A 26434-nucleotide genomic window follows, 5' to 3' on the forward strand; every position below is an offset into this window, starting at 1 on the left:
CATGTCTGTATTTGTTCTCAGCAGATTAGTATTCCCTGAAAGGCATGAGAGGCCATGCTTCATCTATAATCCATCTCCACATTACCTGCAGTAGGATAGAAGCTGCAGGCCTTTGCTGAAATCACTGCTTTTTAGTGGCCAATGTTTCTCTAAGCATTGCAAGGTAGCATTTCTCAACATTTTAGAAGCATATCTCCGGTACTGGCCCGGCTGTCAGCATGTCCTGATGAGAGGGGTAAATGTGCCGAGACAGGCCCCTAAAGGCTCAACAACATCTGCACACACACACACATACAGATGAATGTTTGTGCTGGCTCCAGTTACTCAGACAGGTCAAACACCACTGCCTCTGTCCTAAATTACCTATTGTGGTGGCACTTACAGGAGAATTACGAATTAACCCTGACAATCAGATAATATACTGATATACTGTCTTTCTGTTGAGTAAAATGTCCTAATCAGTCATAATATAGACCAACACTGAAATCTTCAGTCAATACAACCACTAAAAATAAATTGTCATGGAAGCATTTACTGAAACAAGGACACACAGTGTCAATGATTTGAAGCACTACTCCTATGAAGTATCAAATGCTAGACTGCTAACAGCACCCTTTAGGTGCTTTGCATCTAGAAGATTAAGCCAAGGAGGTTCTTTGGCATGCAAAACACAACATATGTTGAAATTGAACTGTGTTGTCTTTAAGAAAACTATTGATTACCATCAATTTTGCCTAAATCACAGGACCTCTGACATGAGTGATTTTTAAAAATTAACTTATAAAACATTAGCCAACAAATACATTATTGTTTGACCAATGCTTTCATCTTAAAAAGTTCAGATAAGCAACTGAGATTTGAAAAGATGTAAACATGAGGATGCAAGAATGTAATTGGTTCTGGTAGCTCTAATTAACAACACACAACAAGTTTTCTGAAGTTGATAAAGGGATATAGAAAAGATTAAACCATCCTAAATGCAGTTTACAGTTTTTGAGCAGCTACAGATCACAGAGATATGATTAAAATCTTTGCTTTTCAACTCTCAGAATCACTAGCCAAGAGTCGACCCCAACTTCGTTCAACTTCGAGTTGAACACTGACCCTTGCTCATGTGAATATGTTGGTATTTTTCAACAAAAATGAATAGGATATTTAGCCACATGACACACTGCTAAGGTAGGCTACAAGTGAATCTTGCTGCTTGTGTTGATTGTAGCCTTACAGCATGCAAATGTGTTTGTTAGATAACAGCCCATGTAGTTAGTCTCATGAAAATGGCTAAAAGCTGTGAGATGCCGACTTAATGTTGACTGCTGCTTAAACTATGCATATAATCTTCAATCTGGCTTTGTTTGGGCTATTATGTGGTACATGTAAGAAAATAGATTATGTTACTGTTATAGTAAGTTACGACATCATGTGAAATGCTAATGCTAACTCAAAACAATATGAAAACAGCATTTGATGTTTTACCTATTAAACATCATTGTCTTTTTTGTAAATATGCACTCATTCCAAATGTCTGCAACACAGGTTTGGATGAGAGCATGTTTAGCACTGTGTTACATCACCTTTCCTTTTAACAGCATTTAAAGACAGAGACTAAAGACTAAAGACTAAAGTTTTGAAAGTCTTAATTTGCTCCTGTCCCAACCTTTTTGGAATGTGTTGCAGGCTTCAGAATGAGCATATATTTGCAAAAAGCAGCAAAGCTGATGAGATAAAATGTTGTGTATCTTGTCGATGTACTGTTTTTGTCCAAATAAAGTTTTTTATTATTATTTTTTTATTTACTGTCCTAATTTTTTCTGGATTTGGGTTTGTAAAGTGCTGTGCTGTGTTTGATGTTTTCATGAGTCATGTCTGTGATTTTAGGTGTCGGTTAGTAATAATGTATCTTATCAGTCAAAAGAATTCGCCAAAATTCACCCCTTCTTTACACTGAATGAAATGGGATTTATTTCCGTTTTACTAAAATAAGACTGAACAGAAACATGGTATTATTAAATTATATTCAAACTATTATTTTTTTGATATATAAGATTTAATGTTGCATATAATTAATTTCAGATTCCATCTCAAGGAAAATGTTGTCTAACATCAAGTATGGTCGCATAATTTCAGGTCACCTCCCAATTCCATTCCTATCTATAACTCCAGATGCTAAAATGGACACGCTCTGGAGCGCAATCTGGGGATTATGAGCATTCACAGGGTGAAACACAGGGGCAATCAGGAATTATTTATGAATCGTGTGACGCAAAATGAAAAATGGCTGATCCATCCTGGTGTCCTCACTGCTCCGCATGTGCATTGTAATTTGCTTTAATAGCTCCACCATTTGAGAGGCCTGAGAAAACCATTTGAGGGGGCAAAATAGGCAGTTTGTATCTTTCACTGTGTGAAATGTGGTGGCAATTGCAACTGATTTAAGCTCCATGAGTGAGTGTGACAAATAATGTTCACCGTTTCACTGCTTCCTACCTCACTCAGCACTTCTCCAAATTTGGGCCATCATGTTTTAACAGCCTCATCAGTATAAAAGCTGAAATTTCATTCTTCCACAGTGCATATGGCATATGAAATCATATTTAGTATTTAGTTATTGAACAGCAAAATATTTAGTTATTCAACTGCAATTTTCTCTACATGTCCTTGATTTTCATTTGTGTGAACATGTCTAATGCTTTTATTTTCATTCACTTTATATAAAGTGTCCCCAAAAAGTATTTAGACATTGGTACCATACTTGAAAATGCATTAGGTTAATTGCGTTGGGAAACAAAAGGTCAAAAAGCAATATTTATTTTTAGAAGACAGCTGGTGTGTTTCTGAACAATATACAATCACATTTCTTTGCGGACCTCTGTAGTACAGTACTGAGTGCCTCTGTACAGTACTGAGTTCATGATCCTATCAATAGGCATAAGCTAAAAGTATGTTAATATTTTTTTTTGTTGTTAAACATTTTATGAAGAAACCTACTGAACTTTAATAAAGTTAATAATGGTTAAATAGAAAAATTTACCAGTGGTTACATGGAAAAATGTCCAAATACTTTCTTGGGATCACTGTATGTACGCCCAGATTTCATTCTTCACGCTCACAACTGCATAACTTGCATATCAGCTTTATGGTAGTTGCTACATAATAAGTTTCAAGATTAATAACTGAATAACCTGCACTTTAACCCTTTCAGAAGTTCCCATCTCCAATGTGTGCCCAGAGCAAGGTCTTCTAGCATGCATTAGCTGCACTGCTAAAATGTGATTCTTAAGCAGCATCTCCTCCATGTAATTTACAGAACAGTATTTACACATGAGGCTTCACATGAACAATATCAGATCATGGATCCTGTGGTACTGCTTTTTTGGTATTTGGTATTTTTATTAACTGTATTTTGAACATTTTAGTGGTGACACGTCATGACATCTGATTCTTTTATTAGCTGGAATTCATCAATGTTCATACACTATATTGCCAACAGCATTTGCTCATCTGCCTTCACATGGATACGAAATTGAGTGAGAAGATGTTCTATCAGGTTGAGGTCAGGACTGTGCAGGCCAGTGAAGTTCTTCCACACCACTCATCCATGTCTTTATGGACCTCGCTTTGTGCACTGGTGCACAGTCATGTTGGAACAGGAAGGGGCCATCCCCAAACTCATCCCACAAAGTTGGGAGCATGAAATTGTCCAAAATCTCTTGGTCTGCTGAAGCATTAAGAATTCCTTTCACTGGTACTAAGAGGCCGAGCATAACTCCTGAAAAACAAACCCACACCATAACCCCTCCCCTCCACCAACTTTACACTTGGCCCAGACTCATCCATCAGATTGCCAGATGGAGATGCGTGATTCGTCAGTCCGGAGAACAGAGAACAGTCCAGTGGTGGCAATTTACACCACTGCATTCACTTTGCCTTGCACTTGGTGATGTAAGGCTTGGATGCAGCTGCTCGGCCATGGAAACTCATTCCATGAAGCTCTCTACGCACTGTTCTTGAATCTGAAGGCCACATGAAGTTTGGAGGTCTGTAGTGATTGACTCTGCAGAAGAAAGTTGGCGACCTCTGTGCACTATGCGCCTCAGCATCCACTGATCTGTCATTTTATGTGGCCTACAACTTTGTGGCTGAGTTGCTTTCATTCCCAATTTCTTCCACTTTGTTATAATACCACTGACAGTTGACTGTGGAATATTTAGTAGTGAGGAAATTTCATGACTGAACATCCTATCACAGTACAACACTGGAATTCACTGAGCTCCTGACAGCGACCCATTCTTTCATAAATGTTTGTAGAATCAGTCTGCATGCCTAGGTGTTTGCTTTTATACAACTGTGGCCATGGAAGTGATTGGAACACCTGAATTCAATGATTTGGATGGGTGAGTGAATACTTTTGTCAATATAGTGTAGCTCTGTACTGAAATTTAGAATGAGAAGCCAACATTTGACTCATAACATGTATGTACAGCTAAGAGATATTGCAAATGTCTTAGAAAAACTTTGAAGACATCCAGTTTACCTCAATAAAAGCATCCTTAATCACAAAATACCTTTAGCAAATTTGCTTTATATGAATGTATCACTAAATTTTACCTTGGATTTTTTTGACCAGACAATGACCAACATAATCAAGATTTAATCAGCCATAGGAGCTGCTAGATTGTTGAACATGTCTCACTGGCTGATCTAATTCAGTGTCCCAAATCACACACTTCTACACTTCACCTCCTACTCTAATGAGTGCACATCTAATGGTACTGCACTATTTCTAACACTATTTAGTATATGTTTTGGGATGCAGCATAAGCCATTTAGATTTCAGCTTTCAAATGTTATCACTACTGCAGCTATTGCACTATTGCCCTGCGATGGGCTGGCGACCTGTCCAGGGTGTATCCTGCCTTTCGCCCGAAGACTGCTGGGATAGGCTCCAGCACCCCCCCGCAACCCTGATGGAGAAGCGGCTTAGAAAATGGATGGATGGATGGAACATTTGAAACAAAATCAGGATGGTGCATTCAAATGCACTATATTGCCAAAAGTATTTGCTCGTCTATCTTCACACGCATATGAACTTGAGTGACGTCCCATTCTTAATCCGTAGGGTTTAATATCATGTCGGCCCACTCTTTGCAGCTATACCAGCTAAACTATTCTGGGAAGGTTTAGGAGTGTGTTAAGGGGAATTTTTAACCATTCTTCCAGAAGCGCATTTGTGAGGTCAGATACTGATGTTGGATGAGAAGGCCTGGCTTGCAGTCTCTCTAATTCATCCCAAAGGTGTTCTATCAGGTTGAGGTCAGGATTCTTTGCAGGCCAGTCAAGTTCTTCCACACCAAACTTGCTCCTCTGTGTCTTCATGGACCTTTTTTTTCGCACTGGTGCGCAGTCATGTTGGAACAGGAAGGGGCCATTCCCAAACTGTTCCCACAAAGTTGCGAGCATGAAATTCTCCAAAATCTCTTGGTCTGTTGAAGCATTAAGAGTTCCTTCACTGGAGCTAAGGAGCCGAGCCCAACTCTTGAAAAACAACCCCCACCATTATCCCCCCTCCACCGAACTTTACACAGTGCAGTCAGACAAGTACTGTTCAGTGGCGGCGCTTTACACCACTGCATTCGACACTTTGCATTGCGCTTAGTGATATAAGGCTTGGATGCAGCTGCTCAGCCTTGGAAACCCATTCCATGAAGCTCTCTATGCTGTTTTTGCTCATCTCAAGGCCACATGAAGTTTGGAGGTCTGTAGTGATTGACTCTGCAGAAAGTTGGCAACCTCTGCGCACTATGAGCCTCAGCATTTGTTGACCCCGCTCTGTCATTTTACGTGGCCTGCCACTTCGTGGCTGAGTTGCTGTCGTTCACAATCACTTGCACTTTGTTACAATACCACTGACAGTTTACTGTGGAATATTTACTAGCGAGGAAATTTCACAACTGGACTTGTTGCACATGTGGCATCCTATCACAGTACTACGCTGGAATTTACTGAGCTCCTGACAGCGACCCACTTTCACAAATGTTTGTAGAAGCAGTCTGCATGTCTAGGTGCTTACTTTTATATTCCTGTGGCCATGGAAATGATTGGAACACGTGAATTCAATGATTTGGATGGGTGAGTGAATACTTTTGGCAATATGGTGTATAATACACTTTAAAAATTTGTTTTAAACTGAGTATTCAAAAAAATATACTGTCTTTGCAAAAGTTGGTTATGACTTTGTTATCTCGTTATTGGAATAATAACAGAAATTCAAGTGCAGGGCAATTTTGAGTTGGTGGCTCTCTGAGCCATTTGTATTAGGCTAAGTTAGTTAAACTTGATGAGTATCTAACACGGTATTTACATTGCTCTGGTGAGGCGACAGACGGGAACTTTAGCTCAGTGTATGTCACACTGGCATAATGCTGATAATTTGACAGCTTGCCAAGTCAGGCTAGTTGAACAAAAGTGAACATTTTCTGTGGCCCTCAGGTAAGGTGAGTTTTATTTTACCTTTTGTAAGCTACGTCACATCATCAGCATTATGTCAGTGATGTATACACAAATCAACAAAACTAATCATTGTAACGTGCTGTCACCCAAAAGTGTCCTGAAAACTGAATGTCAGAAAATACCAATGTCACTTGACAAAAGCAGTCTTAATGACAGATGACGCATACTGGAATAAGCCATTATAAATGTTTATGTAGGTCAATGTCAGCTGACATGATGAGTTTAAATGGGTGTCCTTTATGAACAATGCTCTACAGTAAAGTGCTACCATATTTTGTTCTAAAATACTCTTTCAGCATAAACAACATTTTGTGCATGCAGCTGCACTGTGTACCTTACAGTCAAGACCAAGGGTAGGTTTAACTTAACCCTTTAACCCCTCTTCCAGTACTGTCCCATTGGAGGGATTTGCTGTGGCTGGTCCCCAGATAGTATCAAGTGTGCTGCATGACTTAATCAGTTGCTGCTAAAGGGGAATTCCACCGATACCTCAAATTCTACCATAGAGATGCCAACAAAGTCATTTAAAGTGGTTTGATGTAAAATCTCCATTCTAGAGAAACTCACAGAGTTAGATTTTTGTTGACAGTGGAGGTGATAGGTACCCACAATAGATGTTTTGGACATCAGGCAGTGTATTCATAACCATATAATGTAATAACTTTCTGGGAGGGAACTTTTACTGGTGGTAAATGCTTTAGATGTCTGGTTTCTATCACCACCACTGTGAACAACTATGACTTGGTAAGTTTCTCTAGAATGGAGCATTTTACCTGAAATCCCCCTGAATGACTTTGATCTTAACTATTTAATTATACTGAAATTTGGAAAATGTGCTGGAATTTCCCTTTATATTCCACAAGTTTATGTTCCATCTAATTCAGTAATTGTGAATGTAATCAACATAGAGCAAATAGGCCTACTTTATTCATAGTCCACAATCTCCAGTGAACCTACATGTGTAAATTTTTAATATATATAAAGTTGATAATGATACCATTGTGGTAACTCTGAAACAGCTTTTCTTCCTTAATCAGCAAATTCAGGCTTCAGTTTCTGATGGCCACAAATGTAGGGTATGCATTGACTGATACACTGTAAGCATGTATGCTTTAGCAGCTTTAATTTAGTTAAGTAACACCAAAAAAGGAGTTGGGACTTGTGCAATGTCTTTGTTTTCGGCTCATGTGTGTGTGTGCATATGTGTGTGTGTTTGGCCATTTTAAGTCTCCTGTGTGAGTGGCACAGCCAGAAAGCAGGGGGACAGACATCTAGCACACAGGAGGGGGGGGAACACTCTGTACTATCACTTATTGCCACACACACACGTGGCCAGACACGCAATCTACTGCAGTGTGTGTGTGTATGTGGTTTGTGTTTGTTGAGGAGGGTGGGCTAGATATACAAAGGCAGAGGTATGAGTGTGTGTGTGTGTGTGTGGGGTGGGGGCACAAATCAGGCACCTCTACTGCCCACCATGCTTGGAAGACTGAATTGAATTTATTTTGCTGCGCAAGTCTGTCACAGAGGTCAAAAGATGGGATTCGCCCATTAAAGGTTTTTATAGCCTTTCTGAATAGCTCACATGATGTTTTTCACATGATTCAGACTTTTAAGCCCTATTATCAATGGTGAGGACACTTGGATAAATATATAGATTTCAGTGCTTAACTAGCTTTACTGAAGCAAGGCACTCAGCATCGAGAGCAGGGTCAACATCTAGTGTTGTTTATCATTGCAGAACAGCAAACAAGTATCAGTGCTCATCCCCAGCTACAAAGGTTCCATAGTACCTGCTCTGTGAGGGTCCATGGGGGTCCTGACCACTCAAGAACGGGGTAAAACGGGGCTCACAATGTATGCAGAAAAACAGATGGTCGTAATTGTAGAACTACAAAGTGCACCTATATAGTAAGTAGAGCTGATAAAATGGATAATGAGCATAGAAACAAGGGGGTGGTCATAATGTTATGCCTGATTGGTGTGTATGTGTATATACAGAATGGACACAACTAAGGGACTGAGTCAGTCACTCTATGGGGAGCCCTGTGTATGTCCTCTCACTGACCACCATCCAAGGACTTGGGAAAGAATGGTTCACTTTTTGAAACAGGGGAGCAGGGTCAGATCCTGTATTAGCAGGCATACAGCACAAATGAGCGGCTCTGCATTCCAAGATAGCTGATAAATGAAAATGGCTTATTTTAACACCTGCATGGAGGGCTCTTAGAGGAGTCCCTTAATGGCAGTTGATTAAGTCAAGCAGCAAGCTCTTGCCAGAAAATTTATGGTGTGGGTGTGTGGTCACATATGATACAAAACTGCACTGCCTCAGCAGGCCTGTGGAAGTCCGAGCTAATCCCATAATGGCAGCTAACATTATAGCTGTAGCATTTGAGAGTGCAGGAGTAGCACTATATAGAGGGCGGCACGGTGGCGTGGTGGGTAGCGCTGTCGCCTCACAGCGAGGAGGGCCTGGGTTCGATTTCCCCGGCCAGGTGAACTGGGGTCCTCTCTGTGTGCTGTTTGCATGTTCTCCCCGTGTCTGTGTGGGTTTCCTCCGGGTTCTCCGGTTTCCTCCCACAGTCCAAAGACATGCAGTCAGGCCAATTGGATATGCTAAATTGCCCCTGGGTGTGAGTGACTGTCTGTGTCTGTCTGTCTGCCTACCCTGTGATGGACTGGTGACCAGTCCAGGGTGTATCCTGCCTTCCTCCCGATGACTGCTGGGATAGGCTCCAGCACCCCCCTGTGACCCTGAGGGAGAAGCGGCTTAGAAAATGGATGGATGTCCCCTTATATTTTACTCTGAACAGTAGTCTACTCATTAAACTGTATTTGTGGGTTTTGCTATGTGCTGTCATTTTCAGTTTATATTTATAATGTATAATCTCCAAAACAGTAACTTTACAAGAGAAGACAAAAACACTCTTACCTTTCAAGGTAAATTAATGTAAAGAGATTTTATTCCAAGTGATTTTACAGTGATAAAAATAAATAGAACCTGTGCTCTAAAATTAGCAGAAAATGCCGTATATAAAAGTCTTTTAACTGAAGAGGTTTTCACTTAGAAAATCAACAAAATGTAATTTGACCAAGGGCGCACAAACTTTTGAAACTCTTTCACATGCTGGTGTATGAGTGAAGTGTATGAAGTGCATTTGGTAAAGCTGTCATGAAATGATGGCTATAAAAATAATCTATATCTCCATTCACCTATCGAGTTTCTTGTGCCAATCGGGTTAATTGTGCCACTGGGACTGAACACAAGCGAAGTGTAGAGAGATGAGTGAGCGAGCAAGTGAGTGAGTATGTGTGTAGGACTGAGTATGTAGGTAAGTGTGTTGATAAAAGACTTCTTCCAGCAGGCTTTCTTTACATTACTCTACTGGATGTCTCTCACAGCTCTGACATGTGCAATGAAAGTTAATAACATGTGATTTAGAGCTCCATCACATTTCTGGATGCGTGGCAGATATCTGACCAGGGCTCTCTTCATCCATCCTCCCTTCACAGTCCAGCTTCTGTCCAAAACGTTCATCCTTTCTATCCCACAGCTTTCACTCCCACTCCAACAAAAAAAGCACCCATTTCTTCAATCTGCACAGTTCACCTGCACTGCATACGTCCACACACAGGTCATCCTGAACAGTGACAGACCCAATCATTTCTGCTGCACATGCTAAAAAATGAACCAATAACAGTGAAATGTGGCTCCCGCTGGAATGACCTGCTGTGTGAGTGACTGTGAGTGAGTGAGTGGGTGTGTGGGTGTATGTGACTGGGCTGAAAGCACAGTGCTCCACTTACCAGAGAGACGTGGTGGAGATGTAGTGTACCATCTGAATGAAGGGGAGAGGGTCCGACGTAGCTCCACAACTGTTGCACACACACTGCAGAACAGCAGAGAAATGAACAATCATATACAAACTTAAGGGCACATCTTCATTATGTTTTTCATAGGGAACATAATTATACCATATTCCATTGAAATTTATTTTTTAAGCTTGATTCCATGCAGCCTGTGCTGACTTTATCCTTTTTCTATTTTAAAATGTTAGGCTTACAAAAAAGGTACTAATATGTCCCTTTACTCTGGAAAAGTGAGTACAGTGTACCTTTAAAGCTCAATTAAGGTGCACAATTGGACCTTAAGACCACTGCTGTACTTTTGAGGGTACAGTAACATTGTACCTTGGAGAACAAAACTTTGTGGACAAAACAGTCTTGAACATTCATTTGAACTTTGAAGATGACATAGATGTTCAGTTTTAACACTGTCAGTCAAATTACGTTTTTGTTGATTTTCTAAGTGAGTTAACACATTCTCTAAAGAGAACACACTTAATAATCACATTTTTCTGCAAATTAGACATACTGAAAAATTTTTTAAAAGTTTTTTCTCTGTAGAGGACGTGTACTTTTTTTTTTTTGCAAGTTTTGTATATGATTGTATATGGTCACTGTCATGTCAAATCCAGTACTAGTATTTTCTATTTTTTAAGCATTTAAAAAAGAAAAATTCTGTTTACATTGTAACCAACATTTTTACATTCATTTACATAATGCTTCTTCTCTTGTAAAGTTTAGATTTTGAAGATGTTTTGTTACAACAGTGACAATATACAGTCACATGCAGTATAAGTGTAAGAGTGAGCAAGTTTGAACTTCAGACTGCTTTCTTCACCATATACAGTCTGGTAGAACAATTTAATTTCAACAATAAACTTGCCACCTTTAACTATAGCTTTTCACCAGACAATCAGATGTAATTCTTAAATGTAATTCTTTACATAACTGTACTTAATAATCTGATTATTAGGTAAGTAGTTTTTGGGTCATCAGGTTAACTCTAAGAGGTCTAAAGACATTATTGTCACTTTGCTATAAATATAGCTATTCATCTATATATTGGGTCATTACTGTGTACAGGATGTACAAACACACAGGAAAACTTTAATAACTACAGACTTGTAAAAATGAAATTGATGACTGTATATCTAAACCCATCTTCACAAGCATATGATTCCAACAAAATGTTTCACCACTTTTTGTCACAGAGAGCTCATCTGTCATTAGGAGTCTGCTGAGCTGAGGGAGGAAGAGTAATGAAAGAAGAAGCACAGAGTCATTACTGACCTGTTCAAACAGAGTCATGGCAAACTTCTGGTGAGGGATGCAGTGCTTGGCTGTGCAGATGTCCTCTTTAGTCTCATCGGAGATGTGGAAGTGGATACGCATCAAGAGGTTCTCCTATAAAGAAAAAAGGACATCTGTCATTTCTCTCTGTATGCGTGTGTGTGTGTGTGTTTACTGTCTGCCTGAACTGTCAGGGGTCTCTAAGACGTATGAGATGTTTTGTAATGGGCTGCACATTGTGTGTGTGAGAGAATTGTGTATCTGTGTATGTCAAGCAAGTTGTGCGGTCTGCTTCGTTTATTCATTTTTCACTGTCAGCACTCACTTCACGTTAATCTGATCAAGGGAAAAGAACACATCTATATTTCATGAGTCATTTTGATTCCCTGGCTGAACAAATTTAAAATCAATCGATCACACTGCTGGTGCCTGACAAGCCGATACAGAGTGGAAAAAGAAAGAAACAAAGAAACAAAAAAATAAACAAAAGAAAGAAAGAAACAAACAAATGAAAGAAAGAAAAAATAAAAGTGGCAAAAGGAAAACAGAAGGACAAGAAAGAAAGAAATCAGAAAAGAGGGAAAGGAGAAGGGATAGAGAGAGAAAGAAATAAAGAAAGAAAAAAAGATAGAAAGAAAGGAATGAAAAACAAAGAGCGAGAGGGCAGAGAGAGAAAAGGGGGTTGGGGTGGCAAGAGGCTTTACACCCACACCTCTTCCTCTTTCATCTGTCTGTCCACGCCCTTCTGTATCATATTGCACTGAGCTCTACTCCCCCGGCCCAGCGGTGAGTTCACATGCAGGACTCACATTATTCATCACCTGTTAGACACAGTGGATGGTCCACTCCTGCAGACGCAGGCTGACCTGACTTTACTCTCACTTCACAGATTGCATGGAAAATCACAGCGTCGGCACCTAAAGCGCGTGTCATTTCCTGCTCAGACAATAATGGAGTTCTCTCATCCGCAGCGGTGCAGATGTGTGGAACGCGTGAGGAGAAGAGAGGAGAGGAGCGGAAATGAAGAGTTAGTGCTCGCTAATGTGCAGCCTCCCGTCTCCTCCATGTGCTGGGAGGGTATGACGAGTGCTTGGCCCCACGCCTGCCTCTGCCTCATAAATGAGCCAGTCAAATAAAGACCGAATTCACAGCAGCAGCTACATTCAACAGCTCCTCGGCTAAAAATAACGAGCCGGGGCTCAGAGACAGAAAGCGGCTCTGTGCTACAGAGCTACTCGAGAGCTGCTAATTGAACTAAATAACACTTTCATGATCTTGTCTTTTGTGACCTTGGAGAGAAAGCATTACTGCTTCTCTCAAATCTATAGTGTAAAAGTCCTGACATATACAGTACTGGCTGCATATAAATGAGTAGTTAAGACTGAGCCAATCAGAGGCTCTCTCAGTATGCTATCTTGATTGGACAGCCCAGCTGCTCAGCAGTGAATGATCGTTCAATTGCTTATTTGCTTAAAAGCAATTATCTGTATTGATGTTTAAGCAGCGTGTCCTCTAAAGCCATAAATGTTAGGCAAACAGACTCCATGTGCCTTAATCAAGTACAGGTGAATAATCAGGTCTGTGGATTAGAGAGAAGGCCAGGGCAGTGCATTCAGGACTGAGAGAAAATACCTGTTAAAGCTATCAGGAGTGATCAATTCAGTGATAGACCACAGATCCAGGGGTCTTTTAACCCCAATCAAGACCGTGACACCCATCTCCATGCACACCTTAACAAAAGTTTGGGGACACCATCTTTCACTGTTACTTTTCAATCTACTCATATTAAGAGCTTTTAATGAGGCTTTGGGACATTTTGTGATATTTATGTTGATCAAGCGTCTCTAAATTAGCTGGAATAGTTTTAAGACAGGAGGTTCTGTAATATAATTTGTGAGGGAGTTAACTGATAATTAGCACTGAGTAAGATGTCTGTGGAATTCCCCCAAACAGACCAGACTGAAATGTCATCACATCAGTGATAAGGTTAAAATTAAGCATGTCCAAACAAACAACACACCAACGTCCAGTTAACACCACATAGAAAAGCTTTATGCTAGGAAAGTGGGCTTGTATAACTTACGAATCGCCACTCGTATAACTTACGAAACGCCACACACACTTATTTTCCTTCTCCTTTAAATTACTAGTTCTATGTTGAACTTGAGGATAAAGGATCTGTGCAAGTCAAACTTTTTGCCACAACATTTTAAGTTCTGTCCTTTTGTGACCGCTGTCTGCTTAGTTCTTTATTACATTATTATACAGTCGATTTTAACAGGACAGCTATTATTGACAGAGTTCCAGATTCAGCAAATTACAGAAGGTAATTTACTCTGGAATTATGACTTAGCAGACCTGTAAAGACTATGGACATTGCAGATTTGACTGGATTAAAATCACAGGTCTCAGCAATTGTCACTTAAATCACAGCACATCTCCAGGTAAAACTAATCCAGCTTATAAGGCTTAATTATCTCCTAAGGTTTATCATTAAGTAACTACAATGTGCAGCAGTTGAGCAATTCTCAGGGCTGTCATGAGCACTCAGTTAAAATCAATTACTCAATTAAAAATGCGCTGATTAAAATGTACATTCTTAATGGCTCAGCTTAGTTATTACTTCGCAGTTTGAATGATAATGTAATAATGGGAATGTATGTGTGTTTGTAGATATAAACTATGCATATATGAAGTAAAATTAAATGTCTGACATGGCAATTTGCATGTATATGAAGTAAAATTGCATATGAAATAAACAGTTTTGTTAACATGTAACAATTATTCTTGCTTTGTTTTTTCAGCTTCATGTTCATCACAGAAAACATAAGAAAACATTAAAAACCAGTAGTTCACATATATGTTGCTTTTGTCGGAAAAACCTTGTATCTCAAAAATGGTAAATTTACAGGAGAAAGGAAATAAAATACTTTGCTTTTAATGCAAGTCAGTGGAACCAGATTTGTTTCCAAGTAATTCTGGGCCATTTCATTTGGTCTACTCATCATGAAATTTACACACAATGTAAAGAACAATGGGCATTTTCACTCCCAAAAACTGAAAAATGACAAAAATGGAGATACAAGGGTTTGTTCTGACAACAGCGATATATATAGAGAGTATTCATTTTGGGACCAAAACATGTAAATTGACCATCCCATTCATAATTAACGGATCCTTTTATATCCCACAATTACAGTGTTTTGCATCATAAGCACCTTGTATTTGATTTTATCCATTATTAACATGAATTAATATTTGTTTAAAGACAACTCTAAATCTAGAATAAGTAGTCTAAGCCAACCTTTGGCTCATATCAGCTTAGAACAATTTAATTAAAGTGTGAAAATGACCCAATTACATCCTTCACTATAAAAAGGCATCACCTGCTAACTACCTTCTAACTACCCAGCTGAGTTAAACATCAGTTACATCAGCTTAACTTTTTCAGACTCCTCATGAGGTCTTAAAGCTGCCCACACTGCTCTCCCACACTTCTAAAACTATCCACATAAGTATATGTATAAACAGCAATGCATAAAAGATAAATAACATCTGTTAGATCTCAGATCAAGACAGAGATTTAAGGAAAGAACAGGAAGTAGAGGGTGTGGAGATGGACAGGAGTGATGGAGAGACAGAGAGAGAATACTGCAAGTCAGGAGAGGAGAAAGAAGAGAAGAAAAAGGAATCGAAGAAAAATGGAGATTAAACAACATAATGCAAAACACATTTGTGCTGTAAGTGATATTTCTGGTTTTCGTTAGAGTTAGTTTTGTGAAAGAGTGTAACACAATCTAAAACTGTAGTTTTGAATAAATCACGCTGTTGGCAATGTGTTTCTTCCTTTAACCTCTTAAATGGCCAGGGCTTTATTACACACTCATATAACCTAAGAATAGCTCAGCCAGCTTGCAGTGAAGCTCCTGTAGTTACTAAACAAAAAGCCTTAATATGTAATAAGCCTGGAGGTTTAAGGGGTTAAGGTAGTGTTGGAAAACCTAAAGTGAATTATAGCAGTTTTTAAAGGAAAAATATCAGACTGGTATTGGTATGAGCTAATACTGGTAAGTTGTCATATTTTGTAAAAAAGGCGGTATCATGGACTTCTCCAGGAAAATTGCAATTATACTGTCAGATAAAAACTCTACAACAACACAAACTTTACAGTCCTAACTTTCTATGGACTTTAACCCTTTGAATGTTGGACTTTAACCCTTTGAAAAGTTCACCTAAAGGCCTAAAGTTTCATTACACACTTCTATGATGTAATAATAGCTCTGCCAGTTTGCACTGAGATCCCTGTTGTTACTGAATAAGAAGCCTTAGTATGTAATAAGCCTGGGATTCTAAGAGGTTACTGTAAAAAGATTTTACTCCAAGTGATTTTAGACCATTTCTATTGCTCTGTTTTGCATAAATTGTAAGGAGTTACAAGTATTTGTCCAAACAGTAACAGTACAATACTTGTCTCTTAAAATGATCCACAATTGCCAATCTCTTTAAACTAAACTAATAAACTTCACTCATTTCCAGGGCATTTTATCAGTGTTCTTATTTTCTAGATGTTTTCTGTAACTGGAAAACCGATCCACAGATTCCCAGATTCTAGGTTTTCTAGGTTGTGTGTGAATCCTGTTCATGGAAATTTGGAGCTGAAGAGGATAAAGAGTCTTACAAAGCACTCAGCAGCGTCATCCATGATGCCCAGCTGGAAGCGCTGCTCATCCTGGAAAGTTTTGGCCAGAGCACTGCGAAGAGCATCCGACGGCAGCACCTTCTCATTGCTAAACTGGAACTGGGCAAAGATGCTCTGCAATGACAAAGAGTCCAGACAAAACAGTGTAAGACACATACAATCCAGCACAGACACTCATTAAGAAAACATCACAGCAACTGCATAGTCTACCCATATATATGCTGTACCAGTACCAAAAAGGTTTGAATTGAACACCTGATTGAGTGTATATTCTGCATTTTTTTCCCTCAAACTTTATATGTAAAGTTAACAACTAGGTCAGTGTCTATGGCAAACATAAAATTTATATGGTATATGAAAATATATTTATAAATATCCACATAGAATGTTTTCAGCAGTCAACAAGCACTCAGAAAATGTGTGAATTTATTCAAGTCGTCCACTTAAAGACATGTCTTGAGTCATGAAAGACGTAGTTGTCCTGGAATTGTTCTGTACAGAAAAGACTAGCCTTCAATTATAACCTATTGTGTAAAACGTCAAGATAATACACGCTGCAGTCCATCAGTATTGGCAAGCTATCAAACCCCCTGAACAACAGCTGTAAGAGAATGCACACTCATCACCGTACAGGCTGATAAGCAGTGCTAATGGACTGACATTACTCTCTACTGTGAAGACAATAATAACAGGACAGTTTCACCTATGCTGAACACACACATGCATTTGACCAGATTAACAGTAATTAACAGAAAAGGTAATGAACTAGGGCTGTTATGATTAATCAGCTACACGCGAATTATCTTACCACAGTCATTGCTGTCCAAAAAAAAGTATCTACAATTTTTATTTTTCTACATTATTTAAGCACAGCATTTGCCCATTAGATTGCATCAAACCATTTTGATGAATAGACCTATAAAAATACTTAATTGCTTGAAATGGAAAGAAATCTCTTTACTTTGACCTGCACTAAAAGTAAAGAATGTTTTTGCCTTTTGCATTTTGGAGACCTAAACATCAGACCTACATGAGCTTGTTGGACATCCCAGTCCAAAACCATGGGTGTTAATATGAAAATGTCCCTCTTGGGTGGCTCTGGCAGCCTCAACTCTTCTGGCAAGGCTTTCCACAAGATTTGGAAGTGTGTCTGTGGGAATCTTCACCCATTCAGTCAAAAGACCATTCGTATGGTCAGACACTGATGTTGTGAAGCCTGGCTCACAATCAACAATCCAATTCATCTCAAAGATATTCACTAGGGTTGAGGTCAGGTCTCTGTGCAGGACACTGGAGTTCCTTCACACCAATTTTGTCTACCATCCACCAAATTTTATTATATTTATATCCACCAAACTCACCCATCAGACTGCCGGATAGTGAAACCTGATTCATCACTCCAGAGAGCACATTCCACTGAAGAGTCCAGTAGCAACATGTTTTACACTACTCCATTCGATGCTTGGCATTGCATATAGTGGACCTATGTAATCATGGAAAACGATTTCGCGAAATGCCTGTTGCACAGTACTTTAGCTGACGTTGCTTCCAGAGGCAGTTTGGAACTCTGTAGTGAGTGATGTAAAAGAGGATAGGCCATTTTTATGTGCTATGTGCTTCATCACTGAGTGATCCTACTCTGAGTTTGCATTGTATGCTGCTTCATAGCTGAGTTGTTGTTACTCCTAGACACTTAATTCACAATAATGGCACTTACAGTTGACAAGTGCAGATCTAGCAGATAGAAATTTCAGAAAGCTGACTTATGGCAAATCCTTTGTCGGTGCCACAGTTAAAGTCACTGATCTCTTTAGTACGGCCAATTCTAACTGTAATTCTGACAGTACACACCTGTGTTTATATATATATATATATATATATATATATATATATATATATATATATATATAGAGTATCTCACAAAAGTTTGTACACCCTTCACATTTTTGCAATTATTTTATTATATCTTATATTATATCTATAGATTTACTGTATTCTGAAAATAACTCAACACACAGCCATTAATGTCTTAAGTCATTAATTACCAACACAAGTCCTCCCAACACCTCATAGTGAATATGTCCAAATTGTGCTCAATTGTGCCAAATTTTGTCGTGGTCCCTCTCTGGTGTCATGTGATTCGTTAAGTTTGGTGTTTTGGGTACAATTCACTCATACTGACCACTGGATATTCAACATGGCACCTCATGGCAAAGAACTCTCTGAGGATGTGAGAAATAAAATTGTTGCTCTCCACAAAGATGGCCTAGGCTATAAGAAGACTGCTAATACATACAGCGGTTGTCCAGGACAGGTTCCACTCGGAACAGGCCTTGCCAGGGGTTGAGCCCACGTATTCAGCGTTATATCCAGAGTTTGACTTCAAAAAATAGATGCATGAGTGCTGCCAACATTGCTGCAGAGGTTGAAGAAGTGTAAGGTCAGTCTGTCAGTTCTCAGACCACACGCTGCACAATACATAAATTCTATAGTCAAGCATGGTGGTGGTAGCATCATGGTCTGGGGCTGCATAAGTGCTGCACGGCTCAGCTGTGATTCATTGAGGGAAACATGAATTCCAATATGTACTGTGACATTCTACAGCAGAGCATGATCCCCTCCCTTCGGAAACTGTGCCGCATGGCAGTTTTCCAACTCAATAATGACCCCAAATACACCTTCAAGATGACAACTTCCCTTGCTGAGGAAGCTGAAGTATGTCCCAGACCTAAACCCAATTGAGCACCTGTGGGGCATCCTCAAGCAGAAGGAGGAAGAGCGCAAGGTGTCTAACATCCACCAGCTCTGTGATGTCATCATCTAGTAGCAACTTGTGCAGCTCTGGTGAATTCTATGAGGGTTAAGGCAGTGCTAGATAATAATGGTGGTCACACAAAATATTGACACTTTGAGCACAATTTGGACATGTACACTGTGAGGTGTACTCACTTGTGTTTCCACCTATTTAGACATTAATGGCTGTGTCATTTTCAGAGGACAGTAAATCTATACTGCTATACAAGCTGTACAGTGACTACTTTAAGTTATATCCAAGTTTCATTTCTATAGTGTGTTCCATGAAAAGATATAATAAAATATTTGCAGAAAGGTTGTACGCTCTTTTGTGAGATACTGTATATATATATATTTGTTGGAAGAAAACTTCATGGTAACTTTACAGGAGAAGGAAAAAAACTACTTTTAATGTAAGTCAATGGAACTAGAATTTTTCCAAGTCATTTTGGGTCAGTCCATTCATCATGAAGTTTACATACAATGTAAAGGGTAAATTGACATTGTCAAAAACTGAAAAACGTAAAAAAAAATGGAGATACTAGGTTTTGTTCTGACAGCAGCAATATATATAGCTTTTTAGTTACTTGGTATTGAAAGGGAAAAAGTGTTATCAGTGCACCCTAATTTCACTGTATGACAGCATTACTATGACCTGTCACACATGGAATTTAAGTGACACTTTTTAATCCCACAAACAGGGAAATTTCACTTCCACATTTAACACATCCATGAAGTGAAACACTACAAACACACTAGTGAGCACACACACACACACACACACTAGGGGGCAGTGAGCACACTTGCCCGAGCAGCCCTATCCATGGCACCTGGGGAGCAATTGGGGATTAGATGTCTTTCTCAAGTCATGGACTGTCAGCGCTGGGGATTGAACCGGCAATCTTCCGGTCGCAGGGCCAGTTCCCTAACCTCCAGGCCATGACTGCCCTTATCAGGCCATGACTGCCCCCATCAGGCCATGACTGCCCCCATCAGGCCATGACTGCCCCCAGTAGCAGTAGTAATAGCACATTTCCAATAGACATGGTCTTCCAGTTGCATATAGCACACATGGAGAAATGGAAACTTGGACATGTTTCAGAGTCAAGAAGCAGGGAGTTGCAGCTCAAATAAACAAAAAAGTACTGGTTGAAGGAAAAATAATGCATAGCATAGATTGAATTTAATTTTAATATGTATTTTGGAAAAGTGTGGTAATTGTCTGATCATACCCTGTGGAAGTCCATAAAGCCACACACTGTAAGAAGCATAGTGCTGCATGTAGGGAATAAAATTAAGGAGTGGGGGGTCTTTCCCATAAGAGGTGGGCTGGTGGCACTGAAAAAGGTAATGCAGTGTGATGACTGCAGTACTGCACCAAGAAGAGCAGGAATAGAGGGAGGGAGAGAGGGGGATGGAGGGAAAGGCTACCCCACTGAGTGTGAGCTGTTTGAGGGGAAATTTCCACCGCTCTATCACCTGTAATCACACTGATCACAGTCCTGCTCACAGCCAGCAGTGATTTTCACTCTTAGATATCTCTCTCTCTCCTTTCTCCATCTCTCAACACACTGCTGTTCAAAAGTATAAAAAGTGTCATATTAGCATTTTTTAATTTAACATTTATTTTATATTTTAGGTGATTTAGAATTTACACATGATTTAAACATTACAAACAATTTACTAAAATACATTCTTACATGTTTAATGCAATAATTCAAGAATTCACTGAACAAAAAGCAACCTTAACTTGCTTCTGATTTGATCTCCACCATATGTTGAAATATGTATTCTGGGTAATCATTGAATTATAACTTTGTTCTAGATGCTATACAGCTTTCTCAGTCATTTTAGAATCACCCACAGCTCCATTTATCATTCGAGACACATCTAAAATCTATTCATTTTTATTTATAGCTTTCTGATGTCCTATTAATTGTTTGAAACCTGTGAAGTTGCCTGGAACAGAAATAATTTGAGCTACACTTGTCTATAACCAGACAGGTTTTATATTGCTGAAAACACTGATTCTGAACAGCGAGTCCAAACATTTGAACGGTAGTATATGCACTATAAGTCATTATAAGAGATCAGAGCAAAATGGACATGATGACCTTCTTTTTGTGTGTGTGTGTGTGTGTGTGTGTGTGTGTGTGTGTGTGTGTGTGTGTGTGTGTGTGTGTGTGTGTGCGTGCATCAAGGAATCATTTTTATTGCTCTCCATAGTTTTGATTATGTATTGCTCTCCCAAAATAAATAAATAAATAAATGAATTATTTAATAAACAGATTTTCCCACATTTTTTTGTTTTTTAGTGCCAAATCACACTGAGAGATTTAACATCATCGTACTGAAGTTGTGAGGGAGGGGAATGTGATGGGGTTGAACATTTCAGGATAATCTGGCCACCCAGTTATCAAGGTAAGACATTTTAATATCAGTTGGTCAGCAGTAAATTACATGGCATTTTTGTGAATATTCCAAAAACATTTATAAAAGCCTTGGTGACACTTTATTTTGTGTGGTCCTTTTAGATGAAACAAACACTCAACAGACTCTCAGTAACATGTCAAAAACATATGAGGGTGAGGGTTAGGTTTTGGGATGAGGTTAAGGTTAGTGTTAGGATTAGGCCCAGGGTTAGTGTTTTGGGTAATGGAAGTAACATATTAACAATACATCTAATTAATGTCAGTAATGTATCAACAGAAGATCTTCGAGATATTTATTTCAATGAATGCAGATGCTTCACTTCTTCACTTGATGTGTTACTGATAATCCGTTTATCAATCATCTACAAAAGCACTCCAGATACAGTGTTGCCAAAACCTTTTACGTATATACAGTGCCGTGAAAAAGTATTTTCCTCTCGCTCCATTTCTTTTGTCACATTTATTCATGTGACATGTTTCAGGGCATCCAGCTAATTTTTATATAAAATAAAGACAACATGAGTAAACACAAATGCAGCATTCAAATGAATATTGCATTTAATGAAGATACAGATTATTCAAAACCTGTAACATCCATGTGAAGAAGTAACTTCCCCCCTAAACATAATAACTCGTTGGCAGTAACAACTGCAATAAAATGTTTGTGATAACACCCATCGCATCCAGAATTCCACTGTGGAGGAATTCTGGTCCACTCTTCTTTGCACAATGGTTATAATTTGCTGCACTGGAGAGTTTCCAAGCATGAACTGAGTCTTTAAGGCTTTGCCACCGCATGTCAATGGGATTCAAGTCAGTACTTTGACTCAGCCATTCCAAAACCCAAATTACGTTTCTTTTGTGCTATTCAGAAGTGCATCTGCTTGTGTGCTTCCTATTATTGTCCTGCTGCATAACCCAACTGTGCTTGAGCTTTAGGTTACAAACTGACGGACGGGCTTTCTCCTTCAGGATTTTATGGTAGATAGCACCTTCCACCTTTGACTCATGAGCCCACAGAATATTATCCCAAAAGTCTTGGGCTATCATTTAGTTGTTTTTTTTGGCAAATGTGACATAAGCCTTTGCCTTCTTTTTGGTCAGCAGTCATTTGCACCTTGCAAGCCTCCCATGGAAGCCATTTCTGCTCTGAGTCTTTCTTATTGTGGATTTGTGTACACTGACCTTAACAGAGGCAAGTGAGGTCTGCAGTTCTTTAGATATTCATCTGAGTTTCTGGTTGAGTAGTCAATGAGCTCTTGAAGAATTTTTGGTACAGTGGAAAGTTCACCATTGTTCCAAGTTTTCTTCATTGGTGGATGATGGCTCTCACTGTGATTTGCTGGAGTCACAGAGCCTTAGCAATAGCTTTGCAACCTTTTCCAGACTGGCAGATTTCAGTAACTTTGTTTCACGTCTGTATTTGAATCTTATTAGAACGTGGCATCATGTGCTGCTTTTTGTGATCTTCTAGCTGCTTCACATTGCCAGAACGGTTCATTTAAGTGATGTTTAGATTCAACAGGTCTGGCAGTAATCATGCTTGGGTGTGACTAATTAAATTGGATAGTCACTGGGTTCAGTTTCAAATTTGGTTAACTGGTTGATAAACTAAGGGGGCAATTTTATTTTCACACAGAGCTAGGTAGGGCTGAACAGCATTTTTCCTTTTATACTCTTTACTCTGAAATTGGGTATTAAGCAAATGCTTTTTCATAGCACTGTATTTTGTGTGACAAACTGAACATGCTATGCTTGATGGACCCTGTCAAAAGATTATCAATGTTCAATAAAAGTAAAATCCTTTGAAAAAAACCGCATTTGAACACATTTATTCTGAAGGCTGAACATTCTGAACATTGATAATTGTGCTCAATAAGTTGTTGTAGAGAAGAGGAGAGAAAAACTCAAGGACAAAAACAAATTACTATATTTCAATTTATTACATTTTTCTTAATGTTTTTATATTAAGTCGATATTTAAGTAGTGTTAGCGTTAAAACACATCATTCCTTTTGACAGGGCAAAAGATTGAAGTTAAAAAAGACTTTTAATCAGTGCAATTTGAGATGGAACTTCAGTGACGGTCTACATGGATGTGAAACTGCACATATTCTTAAAAAAGAAAGAAATAAAAAACCCCACAACATTAATGATTAACTTTAATTGCTCAATTAAAATCATTTGAATTGCTTTAAATGCTTAAAAAACACTAATCACATTTTTGTCTAAAACGTGGCATCAAATATTGTGGACTCAAAATGCACTCTTCTCACGCTTCTTACTTGTATTTACACAAACACACACAAACATGTACAGTCTCTCACTCACACATACACCACCCCCACACTCACCCCCATTCCTCCACTTCGCTTGCTCCCTCCCTCTCTCCTTTGATGAAGCCGTTGATGAAAAACTCAGGACAGATAACAGCCAAATGGAAGTCTGGTGTGTGTGTGTGTGTGTGTGTGTGTGGCTCATACATGACTCCCACCAATCAGTCCTCAGACTTAGCACAGCTCCACTAAGACCAGCACTATGGCCACTCAATATGGGCAAAATATCATATTGTGATTATAAAGCTTCACAATGTTATAAGGCTGTTATATAGTGGATAAGTTCATGTATTGATACAGAGACCGATATTTATGAATTCACTATTACACAGCCCACTGATGCACAAATGATGCATGAGTAACGGATACTCAAGTCAAGTCTCTTTATAAAATCAACATGTGGTAAATATGTACTGTAACAGCTAGGACATAGCTATTTATTTATTTATTTACTATTTCAGGGTGGGGCCCTATTTCTACAGTAATAATTATGTACAAAAGGCTGCGCTGGAGAAGAAGGTGTTTTATCTCTGGTCCCCTTTTTTATGTCACATGTTCAGAACAAATGGAGCACAGAGGGCATTTCATTAATTACTTTATTGTGCACTATGGCACGCAAAATAAAATGAGCATCTTTAACTAACTGTTGTTAGTTGTGGGGGTGGGCAATATGGAAAAAATAGTGTATGACAATTCTTCATGGCGTCAGAGTGAACCACACCGTTCATACAGTTCTCAGGAGCTCCTCAACATTAGGTTTTCATCATGCTTATACTTATCTAACTTTAACCCTCATTCATTTAACATCTTTACTGTATTTTTAATCACCGCGGAGATGAACACTGAGCAAAAATGTCTGTTGTACAGCTGGTATGTTGTATCAATGCGCTGTATTGCACTGTGATGCTTGTATCATAACACAGTGTTTCATGAAGGTGCTGACATTACGCAGCAGTGGCCGTCACAGTATCATTAACGGTATCAAAGGAAAGGTCAACAGTTAATAAACATTATAGCGTGCAATATATTGTGCCATAACCATCAATGACCAACACACATCAAAGCATCAGAATCAAACCTGCTCTGGCACACAACCCGAAAAAAACAATGCGCTCATTATAACACAATGTATAACACAGTGCACTGAGAGAGCTTGGCAGAAACGCTAGAGCATTGGAGGGTGGGGTTGAGGACACACAGAGCGATGCACTCTACCACAGGAGAATGTGACTCACACACACTCACAGTCAATCTGCTGATCCAAGAGCTACACCAACTGTACCATCTGCACTGGAACTCTGCGCAATGAGTCACACACACACACCAATACATATACATGTACAAATACACACACACACACACACACACACACACACACACACACACACACACACACACACACACACACCATCATCCACTAGGAGCTCCACTGTCAGCTGCAGACCCAGAGGCATCGCCTGTGAAATGAGACATTAACCTCCACTCAAAGACACAAGTCACCAGTCCACAGCATCAGCACATCTCCTTCACACTGCTCCAACTCACAAAGACACTGAGAATGCAAATATGCACACGGACACAAAAAAAATGATCTGTAAAAGATACATATGCATTCTGTAAGCATTTGTGTCGAAAACCACTAATATTAGAATAACACTCCATTGTATTTGTAGGATTTTTGTATTTTTTTGTATTTTTATTGTATTTTGTATTTTTATTGTATTCTGTCAGGGTGTTTTAGCTGAACCATTTCCAAACTTCTCCTCAAAGAAGCCTAGTATTTATATTTGCGACTCAATACCTAGTTTATCTAGGTAGGTAATAAATGCACCCTTTTGTTTATTTTTTTTGTTTTTGTTTGTATTTTTTTTATTTATGTTTATTTGTATTTATTCTACCAGTATATTATTTGTTTGCAGGCATAAGGATAAGACACCCCTTTTTAGACACACCTTTTTTTTTTACTTAGTACTGTACAGTCAGAAAACACAATGCTATAAAACATAATGTTGACCTTTTGCAACACTGATAATGTAGGAGGTTGTAATATACCAACAAATCCTTGGCCAAATCACAATTGTTTGTATGTGCTATGAGCATGCTGCCCAACCTCATCTTTCCAGAACTATCTGCAGGTGTCTTGATAAATTAACAAATTAATAAATAACCACTACATAAAATCACATCACATCAAGGGTTTTTAATAAATTGCCTGAAATATTGTAATCACAACATGTAGAACTGTAGTGACAGTATTGCAGTTTGTCTAAATTGGTATAAATTTTTTTGACTTTGTAAGACAGCAGCAACATATATAACTCTGTTCCATATGTGCTATGAAAGCTTGACCAACAAGCAGTGAAAATGTGCTGGACTACATTTACATAGCACTGTCATCATCACTGCAGCCATTCAACAGAATGACAAGTGATGTTAAAAAAACGGCAGTCGTTCATCACAACTGCTGTATTGTGCAGATATGCCCCCCACCCCACCCCCAAAAGCCACAATAACAGTTCAGATAGC

At 39.0% G+C, this 26434-nt stretch overlaps 1 protein-coding gene across 8 annotated transcripts in view; it reads right to left on the bottom strand.

Moving 5' to 3' along the window:
• The window catches only part of usp54b (ubiquitin specific peptidase 54b), a 145800-nt gene that overhangs the window by 33014 nt on the left and 86352 nt on the right, over positions 1 to 26434 (bottom strand). For all 8 annotated transcript variants that reach the window (XM_037543931.1, XM_037543928.1, XM_037543927.1 and 5 more), the window contains 3 exons: positions 16328 to 16462; positions 11650 to 11763; positions 10321 to 10403 (listed from right to left, as the gene is read on the bottom strand). In XM_037543931.1, coding sequence (XP_037399828.1) covers positions 10321 to 10403; positions 11650 to 11763; positions 16328 to 16462 — 332 coding nt within the window. The remainder of the gene's footprint in view (positions 1 to 10320; positions 10404 to 11649; positions 11764 to 16327; positions 16463 to 26434) is intronic.

The sequence above is a fragment of the Pygocentrus nattereri genome, chromosome 13 (genome assembly GCF_015220715.1).
Source record: "Pygocentrus nattereri isolate fPygNat1 chromosome 13, fPygNat1.pri, whole genome shotgun sequence".
NCBI lineage: Eukaryota > Metazoa > Chordata > Actinopteri > Characiformes > Serrasalmidae > Pygocentrus > Pygocentrus nattereri.